Raw genomic sequence first — 9,899 nt, forward strand, 5'->3', positions numbered from 1 at the left:
TTTGGTGGTAAACATTCAATGGTAGAGAAATCTAGGTGCTGAGTTGTAGGACTTAGTAGGAGTTGGGTAGACGGATAGAGGAAGGTACTCTTGCATATTCAACTGCCTTGTAATCGGTTTGTGCTCTACCTTTAAAGAGCTCAGTATTGGATTCTAAAAGCCCGGAGGACTCTGGGGACTGGACGTAGGCGGAGAGGCCGAACCAGGATAAGTGATACTGAGTAATATCTAACCCTCTCTCAATATATATAATTGCATGTGTTGTGTGATAAATTTACTCAGCATATAAAATTGTTTAAAGTTGACTCTGAGTAAATTCAAGTGCTGAGTTAGAAGCTGACCTCCAAGAGTGTCAATTCCTAACTTACAAGTAAAACAGCCTTAGTCAATATCCGGCCAAAGCTGTCTTGCAACATATCTGACCAAGCTGACCAAAAGCTGAGTTGACAAACTCACCAAATAACTAAGTTAGCACATTAATTAAACGAAAAAAATAAAAAAGGGTATATTAGTTCCTAACCTCCCCTTTGGAACTAATCACACGGGACCAACACTATCCATTATTAAAAGATTGTGACAAGGCATAAAAGCTATATATACTTACATTTGGGGTTCAATGGCTTGATCCATGGAACATGCTTCATAGCGGAAGACTCTGTTTGCATTGGCCATATTGGCAAATATTGAGTTTGTTGTGATGACTCTTTATAGAGTTTTTAGTTCGTCTTGGAATCAACTTGGCAATTCCTTTACATTGGTTCCTGACTCTAGAATGAGCTTAGTCAAAGGATAAAACCGATTAAATATTTTATGTCAAAATAACCCATGATAGAACCTTAATTGTGTTTGTTTTAATAATACCACATATAACGGTCATAACCATAAAGTTACTATTGCACATGAATATTATTTTCATAATGAATTTTTAATAAATAACCATAATGACAATGACTCAAAAACAATGTCTTTTTGTATTTCGCTGCATATTTTTATCCAAGATAGTATATTTATTTTAAGTTGGAATGTTCAGGAGCTGGGTAACCCCCGAACAGTCTAGAACTTGGCTCGCTTAGTGTACTTTGAAAGTATACGACTTATGCCCTCACATTGATGAGTTACACATAACGGTAACCCAACATGTATACTGGAGATCCTAAAAAATAGGTTCAATTAGTAACAACAAGTAATGTAATAAGAGTTAGACCATGCATATTGAAGCATGAATTCATGTAGTGATATTAAGTTAAGGTAATAGAAACTCTTAATGAGATCTATACTCCATTTGAAGTGAAATACATAACTATATGAGTACTTCTGATAGCCTCACCTATGTGAATGTGGAAGTGGCACCGCTTCCTATGAATTTTAGAAAAAATTCTAAAACGTTCACTATATTATAAAAGCACATGTCTCTTTTATACTACACTCCAAATAGGTTTGATGTGACGCAATACTAGAGATAGAGTTCAAGACTACGAGTCAATGTAGTATAATCTAGATTTCAATCATTATGCAAAGGTTCAAGTCGAAAGATGCATTTGTTTATGCTCGATCTTATATTTTTATATCCACTTGACGAACCTCAAACCGAGAAATCGAAGAAACTATATAAAAAAAATCTTTCTTTAAAAACTTTATTTAGGAAATAAATACAATTTTTTTAAGGCATGTGCAAAAACATTAGTACATACACTCGAAGATATCAGGAATATTCACATGGACCTTAATGAGCAAGTGAATTCAGTTATTCATTGTTAGATCTAAGCTTATTAAATCTAAGCCGCAGGATGCTTCAAATTTCCACCTTAAGATTCTAATAAGCCTAGATCTAACAGTGAATGACCAAATATTGCATGATCATTAAGGTCCATGTGATCAAAACCGCAAAAATATAACCATAGATATTTTTGGTAATTTGCCCAAAATTTAAGTATAAAAGGTAAATAATTTATTAGTCCCCACCTATTTATGTAACATATTGTTTAGTCTTCTTATTTTGAAAAACACATTACAAGGTCTCTATCTTTTGCCAATATTAACTCTTTGGTCCTTTTATCTATTTTTTTTTTATACATTTTTAACCGAACATATCTTAGCTTTTAAGACTGTCATAGTACGATACAAAATGACAATATTACTCTGTTATTTTCTGTTTGTCTGTTTTATGCCAAATATAACGGTTAAAAATCTAAAAAAAAAAAATAGACAGAATGACCAAATGGTTAATATTAACAAAAGATATGAACCTTATAATGTGTTTTTCAAAATAGGGACTAAACAGTATGTTAGGTAAAAATAAATGGACTAATAAATTATTTACCCAATTATAAAAGCCGGTGAACAAAGGTTTTTGTAGTTTAGTGTTGTATTCAAGGAATGATGGATTACTTATCCATTCCAAACAGAAGAAATCCACTTAGGATATTGACTATATGATCTTTGTTTAGCTTTACATTAATCCTTCTTCTACTGAATCAATATCCAAGATTATGTCAAAGAAGAAAGAATTAAAATTTGAGAAGGCAAATGATAGATTATAAAGCATAAGATATTTAGATGGTTTTCTAAATTAGAATAGAAATTGAAAACTTCATCTTAAAACCACAATCTATTGTTATTTTTTTTTATTTCACATATAAACTTGTTATAATATCCAATTCAAAACAGTAGTAGTAGATATGATGAAAGGCTTCAAAGTCAGAAACGTCGGCAGCTATTAGATAGAGTTTTTGTTTAGTTGTGGATACCCATAATAATTGATAGCAATCCGAAGAGCAAGTTGTGCATATGATGCTGATAAAGGCCGTACCTTTAAGACACTCAACTCAAGTAAAGCTAAAATACATAATACTATAAATAGAATGCCTTAGGCTTAGGCAAAGTTGTATCATCTCATAATGAGGAAACAAAGCTTGTTGAATGCTTTGACATGGCTAATGATTGTGGTGGCATTCGTTGCCATATGTGCAAATGCAACTGCAGGTCCTCGTCTCCACACATTTGACCACACGGGGATGGGGATGGTTCAACCCCAAGGTTAGTAGACTAGATAGACACTATATGGCTTATGGTTTTGATTCATTCAAGCCATAATATACTAATTGGTTTGATGTTTTTTTTTGTTTTGGTTGAAGGTTGTCGCTGCTGTTATTTCATAGGGCAGGTTCCACACCTCAGTTGTGGGAAAGTATGCTGTGCAAGTGATTGTTGCTAGTAGGGATGCCTACGGGGTACCCGCTGGTGCTGTCAGGATTTTATATAAAATGGTTTGGGATGGAAATAAGATTTTATAAAAATACCCGTGACGGGTACGTACTATATAAGAATGAGAATACTTCTTAGGGTACTCGTTATCCTCGTTATCCATTATGTATTTGCTAATTTGTAATTTTTACCCTTTGTCAGCATTTGATTGTAGTTATTTTTGGCTTCTAATGAAAAATAAAGTGATGGCTTTTTTGAACACATTGCAAATGTATAACATTTTGGCTTAATAAATTAGGAAAACTCAAATTAGTTAAAAGTGAATTATTGACCTTTTAAATTTGCATAATAGGATACCGATTTCAACTTGCTCAAATTTCTTCTAACACTTAGGTGCCGTTTGGTAAGATGTAATGACCTTCGTAATGGAATAACCATTACATTGAAGGCTCATTACTATGTTTGGTTGCATGTTACAATTCTATTGTAATAGAATGAGAAAGCATTGTGTTAAATTTTGTTGAAGAAACCTTGTAATCCTCATTACATAGAAAAATGACTTGAATTCTCATTACATTGTCATCTAACCTCTCATTTCTCAAATCTCACATCTCATTCCTGTCAAAAACGCAAAAAGTAGAAAAAACATGAAAATTGAAAACGAGAAAAATGAAAAAAAAAACGAAAAACCGAAAAAATGCGAAAAATGAAAAACCGGAGAAATGAGAAAATAGAAAAACGGTGAAAAATATTGAAAATGGAAATTAAAAGAAACGAGAAAAATGTAAAAAAATATGAAAAAGCGAAAAACTATATACTAATTTATTGATTTCGGTTAATCTAATTTTGTATTTGATTTCGATTCGATTTTTTAAATTTTTCGTTGACTTTAATTATGTAAATAAAATTTTATGATTGCCTTTAATTAGAAAAATATAAGTATTGTAATGGTTATTACATTACATCATAATTGTCAACCAAACATGGTAATAGAATCACTATTCCATTTCATTACATTACAACTTTGATTACATTACGACCTTGATTACATTACATTGCATTACGGCATACCAAACGGACCCTTAGATGTTAATCATATCAATGACAAAGCATCCTTAAAGTTCAAAATGTAAATGAGTTTTTTAGATAAGTTGAAAAGGGCCCTGATTTTTCCAACCTAACATTTTTTACCCCGACCTTGGCACAGTCTATGAATTGAACTCCACTTTTCACTTTTCATTTTGGAACATTTTACACCTAATTTTGTTAAAAATGTCTGCCCAGATTGGACTTTAATGTACCAAGATGGGCAGATTAGGAGGTCATTGATATCAAAGAAAAGGTAGGGGCCAAATATAAAGTGCCAAAGAATGAATTTTGCCTATTGCACATTGATAGAACAGTTATTTATATCCACATTTCATTCAGAATGCATACTGACTGCACTATATACTAAAATATATATGTATAAATGCATATAAAGTTAGGTTCAATATTTGGATGATTCCATAAATATGGTTTACACTGTTTCTAGCATAATCCTACAACATATAATAACAATCTGCAACAATTATGGACAAATATCCAATCACTAGTATTTTTCTCACCTATGTTCATAGCTAATGGTTTCTAAAAAAGGGGACTTTGAAAAACCCACTAAAGGAAAACTTATTTTTCACATCAAAATAACCCATATACTGCACACTATCATAATCCAAATGATATTCCACCTAAAACATGGTCTGAAACCTGAAGAACTACCAGTATCAGAAACACCAACAAGAAATCTGCAATCACCAATTGATGGATCTAAAAATGTCACCATACCAAGCCCATCAAAATCACAGCTTTGTTCATTCTGATTCTGAAGCTGATAGTAACTATTGAATGCATAAGATATATTTCCCTTTTCTCCTATTTCATTGCAAGATCCTCCATAACTCAGTGTGGAGCAATCCGCAACACTACAGGCAACTCTCAAGTGGTTCGCCACATTCGACAGATCTTTCGTCGGGTCTGCAACACACCACCTAGAAGGGAGATATTCGACATTCTTTGCCTTCTTCAAAAACTTGTTACCCAAACCAAGGTCCAACGAATATTTTGGTTGGCCGTCGAAGGAGAAAATTCCCCAATGCCTTTCGAAATTTCCCGGAAGTTCACTCTTAGCTCCTTCGTCAAGTAGGCCGAAAAGATAGACATCCATTGGTGGAGAATTCGGTCTAAGAGGAGTCCCTGGGTTTCTTACAACATGGTTTACAAGGCCTTGGTTGAACGCCCTTGCTGCAGAGAGGTTTGCACTCATGGCACCATCAGTTGGCCAACCGACTTCACCGATCACTATAGGCATCTGACCGTATCCAATTTTAGTAAGTGCAGAAACTAAAGTGTCGAAATTTCCATCAAATGCATTGTAGTAAACATTAGGACCATCAGTTACTGCATGGGTACTTCCTCCAAAGAAAGCATAATCTTGTGGAAAATCTTTGCTTCCGTAAAGGCTAAGAAATGGGTATATATTGACAACAAAAGGTGAGCCGTTCGAGTTGAGGAAGGACACAAGTTGAGTAATAATGTCTGTCAACTCGGGTCGGAACGTTCCTTGAGAAGGGAGGTCGGCCTGGTAGGCATCAGCATTGCAAGGGACCACCAGTTTTACGTAACTAGCCAGATTCGCTTTAGACAACGATTGCTGTATATTTTGCAGGGCAGGGAGTACATATGATTGAAATTGACCCGAGTAACTTGAGAGGAATGGCTCATTTCCTACAGCAATATACCTGTGATTATATGACGAGAAATAAGTGGTGAAAAACAAAAAGTTCTTACTATATAAGAATGTCATACTCAAATTGCAGAACTTGAAACTTAGTCCTTAATCTTAATGATGTTTCTCTGCCTTTTTAATGGCAGAATTTCAGAACTAGACCACCTAATCATATCAAACAAACACGAAACTAACCTGACGGACATCAAATTAACCTTCAAAACCACTTGATGTAGCTTTACTAAGTCACCTCTTTATAAACAGCTTCTTCTAGGAACCAACCACTAAGCACAAAGAGGAGAAAATAGTATCTAACAGCAATGAATGATTTACCTCACCACTGCCTCCCTATCTCTCGCTCTCACTTACACATTCGTTTATGCACACAAGCACAAAGCAAACAAGTATGACATGTTTCCTAGCCTCTATGTTATTACATAATCTTGAAGCAATGGCTTATTTAAGGATATGCAATATGCTAAATACCATCAGATGAGCAAAGCTATCTAGATCCTAGAACGACCAGCCGTGCTATCTGGCAAAGGAAGTCCGGATAGCAACCATGGAGAAGCCAATTATTTGTTGAGGGAGTATTACAAAACCTCAGCTGCATAGGACTATTGAAAGTTCAAATTGAGGAAATGCTATTATATCACAGAACGATCAACTTCCAATTACTGGAATTCTACACTGTCCACATGAAAAGCTATTTCCTTTAGCCTACCAATTAATAAAGCAAGATGCCAACTACTTCACATTGCTCATCAAGTAACTGTAACCTATCTAACCAAACTATTATGTTTCTTAGCAGAACTGATATATACAAGCAGCACTTGTCCTTAAGTCATGCTCTCTCAGATTCAAACAGCATAGCTTCACAATCACTCCTATATTTCCTAAAATTGCCAATTAATTTTGTGTGAATGAGCAATATAAGGCCTGAATTCTCAACATTTGTACTACTTTTGGTTGCTAAGAAAGGGTACTTTTCAGCTTTGTTCAATCAAATGAACACATTCCTTTAACTGAAAATCAAAACCAGATCTAGAAAACAAGTAATTGCATTTCCCAATGTTCAAAGTTACAAAACAAGGAAAAAGGAAGGGAAAGAGAGGAACCTGATATTTACACCACCTTTAACTAGATATCTGGAAACGTTCTGGTTAACCCATAAATCAGAAATAGAAGTGGAAGAGGAAAGAGTAGGCAACATCTCATTAGGGATTCCAACCATGACTTGAATTCCACTACCCATCAAAGAAGTCAAGACATCTGGGTCAGTATCAAACAGCTTCACCTTTTCTATTTTATTATCTTTCAATAGATCCACCACCGTCGAAGGCTTAAGCTTGCGGAAGGATACAGTTCCCCAATTCACTCCTATTGCTGATTCTGCTACTAGAAAGCAGCCCGATAGCAAAATTAAGAGCTCAAAGAAAGCTGTTTTGTAGCCTGACATAATAGCTTTTCTTTCTTACCCAGTGAAGATGAAGAAATTGCCGTTCTAAAACAAGCTTCCCCCCTTTACATCCATGATTTGGGGGAAGTGGGAAAATGAAGTTACAGTATAGCGGTGGTGGCGAATGAGAAGACAAAAGGGAGGACGAAAGAAAAAATAGTAAAGTTCCAAAATTTATAGACACAGAAAGCACTGTAAAAGTTTCTCAGTTGTCCTTCATAGTGGTCGTTTTTAACGAAGAAATCTATTCTTTTTATTACTATTAAATCAATCAAATGGTTAATCTAAAATTGATTCCATCATAAAGGCAAAATAAAATACTAATAGAATAAAGTGATCGCGGAATGAATCTGATCGACATTGTTATAAAATGATAATTAAATTGAATTCTTATATTTTTTTTTTTATTTCGTAATTTTTACATTTTCTTTGATCATTATATGTCGGTATAAATTAAAATTTCTTGAAGTGGTTGAAGATGATTTCAATATCTAATAAAGTTTGTTGAAAATAGTGAATGTGTAACTGTTTGGTCGATTAGAATGGAAAAAATCTTCTGTGTAGTGGAAAAACGTAACCTATTTGATAATCACGCATGATTTATATTTATAATTATGATAATGATAGGGAGCTATAGGGTTTGTACTTCGGGTTGAAGTTTGCTTGAGAAAGACATTTTAGTAGAGTTGTATTCGAAATGGACTCGCTTGTGGTTGTGGATTTGGTGAAGAATGGTAAAGATTATAGGCATAGATTCTTTTGGCTGATTGATGAGTGTCAAAGATTGTTAAGACATGATTAGGAAGAGGTTAGGTTGATTCATATTCTCCACGAAGGTAACCGTGCCGCGGACTGGATGGCAAATTACGCAGAAATTTTATCCCTGGATCTTCACGAGTGTGAGGTGCCACCTACAGGCATCATGGATATCTTATTTTCTGATATTTGTGGTACTTGTCTTCCAAGAATGACTAGTATCACTAAATTTGTTCTTTGTTGTGCTCCCGAGTTTCGTCCCCTTCATTAAAATTAAAAAGTAATAATTATTATGATGATATCAAAGATAATAGTAACATATGGTTACTTTGTAAAAAACAAAGTAACCATAACGGGTACTTTAAAGTATAAGGGGTAAATATAATTTAAATTAAATGATGATGTTTGTAAAAAACACGCCATCTAAAAATAATATGAAAATTGAATTGAGTGCAATGAAGTAGATGTATCTATCTATCATTACATTAGCCAAAGGAATTTGATAAAATTCCGGAATTAAATACTCATATACTTTGTCATTTTCGTCTTTTTATCCTTGGGCTATTTTTAATGTCTGTGATTAACCGACTTTCACATGGGCACTACGACACTTTTCGGTTCACACATGCTTTAATGTAAGTTAAGCTATACAAGGTCCTATGGATTATTCTCCCAACCTTTCTGTTAAAATACTTTAGTCAAATATTCCTTAATTTATTTTTAATTTTAAAGCCATAATTATAAATTGGTTTACATTTTTGTTAAATCACCAATTTGATATCATATGAAATTAAGCATATCACATCGGGGTGCGATTCGCTGGTTACAGTGTCCTTCAGCTTGCTTTAAATTGAATGTAGATACCTTTATTATTTCAGGACCAGGTCTGTTGGGTTTAGGGACGGTGCTATAGGACTACACCGACAAGTTTTGTAGAGTTTTTTCCAAACTTGTGCGAGGTGATTTCTTGCCTCGTGTAGAGAAAGCTATGGGCATTCGGGCAGCTTTAAGTTGGCTCAACGGAAAGGGTATATGGTGTTGGAAAAAAATTGAATAAAATTATTTGTTAATTTTAATATCAACAAACACCTCCTTCCATGAACAGTCGTGTCCTTCGTGAACAGTCGTGTTTGTACGTAAACAGTCGTGTCTGTCCGTGTACAGTCGTGTTTGTTCGTGAAATGACATATCCTTTCGAGTTCTATTTATATAGAATGGATTGTCAAAATTCACAAGTTGCTGAAGCTGTTGTTGAAGTTTTCAAAATACTCTTTGTCTGTTCACATTGTTCTTGTTTTCCTACTCCGGTGATAACTAGGCTACACACGGTTTGAGTTCGCTTGCGTAATCTGTTGTATCCTGGGAGACGATCGTCAATAGCGACGACATCTGTGTTAAGGAAACTGCTAATACAGGCCTCAGATTTGTCTAACTCTTTTCTTTTAATTTCTAGTTTTATTGTTCGTATGTTTTTCTGTGTTCGATTTGTTTTTTGATTAATCACATCCAATATTTTTAAGACAGACGTAATTGTTTGTCTAACATATAGACGGCTATTTGTTGAAACCGATGCAGATGTGGTGGTTTTAGATCTTAATCAACTTGCCTTCAGGTCTTATTACGGCCTTGTTCTTGATGATTGTAATAGGCTGATTTATTCGTTTAATGATGTTAGTATCATTTTTACTAGTCGTTCTACGAATAGTGTTGCCC

The 9,899-nt window shown here is 34.3% G+C and overlaps 1 protein-coding gene and 1 long non-coding RNA gene across 3 annotated transcripts; one reads left to right on the forward strand and one right to left on the reverse strand.

Annotated features, from left to right (window-relative positions):
• The first annotated feature begins 2,815 nt into the window (after positions 1–2,815).
• LOC136206741 (uncharacterized) lies at positions 2,816–3,465 on the forward strand. The gene is made up of 2 exons (XR_010676406.1): positions 2,816–3,036; positions 3,135–3,465. It is a non-coding gene; the product is annotated as an uncharacterized lncRNA (long non-coding RNA).
• A 1,201-nt stretch (positions 3,466–4,666) lies between these two features.
• Positions 4,667–7,661, reverse strand: LOC136206083 (glucan endo-1,3-beta-glucosidase 5). 2 transcript variants are annotated; one of them, XM_065997006.1, is made up of 2 exons: positions 7,106–7,661; positions 4,667–5,970 (listed from the first exon to the last, which is right to left on the reverse strand). In XM_065997006.1, the coding sequence occupies exons 1-2, from the start codon at positions 7,428–7,430 to the stop codon at positions 4,880–4,882; spliced, it is 1,416 nt and encodes a 471-aa protein (XP_065853078.1). In that variant the 5' UTR covers positions 7,431–7,661; the 3' UTR covers positions 4,667–4,879. The 2 variants fall into 2 exon arrangements, with proteins under 2 accessions (XP_065853078.1, XP_065853077.1); XM_065997005.1 differs by having other exon boundaries at positions 4,667–5,984; positions 7,090–7,657.
• Positions 7,662–9,899: the final 2,238 nt, after the last annotated feature.

This window comes from Euphorbia lathyris, chromosome 9, assembly GCF_963576675.1.
Source record: "Euphorbia lathyris chromosome 9, ddEupLath1.1, whole genome shotgun sequence".
NCBI lineage: Eukaryota > Viridiplantae > Streptophyta > Magnoliopsida > Malpighiales > Euphorbiaceae > Euphorbia > Euphorbia lathyris.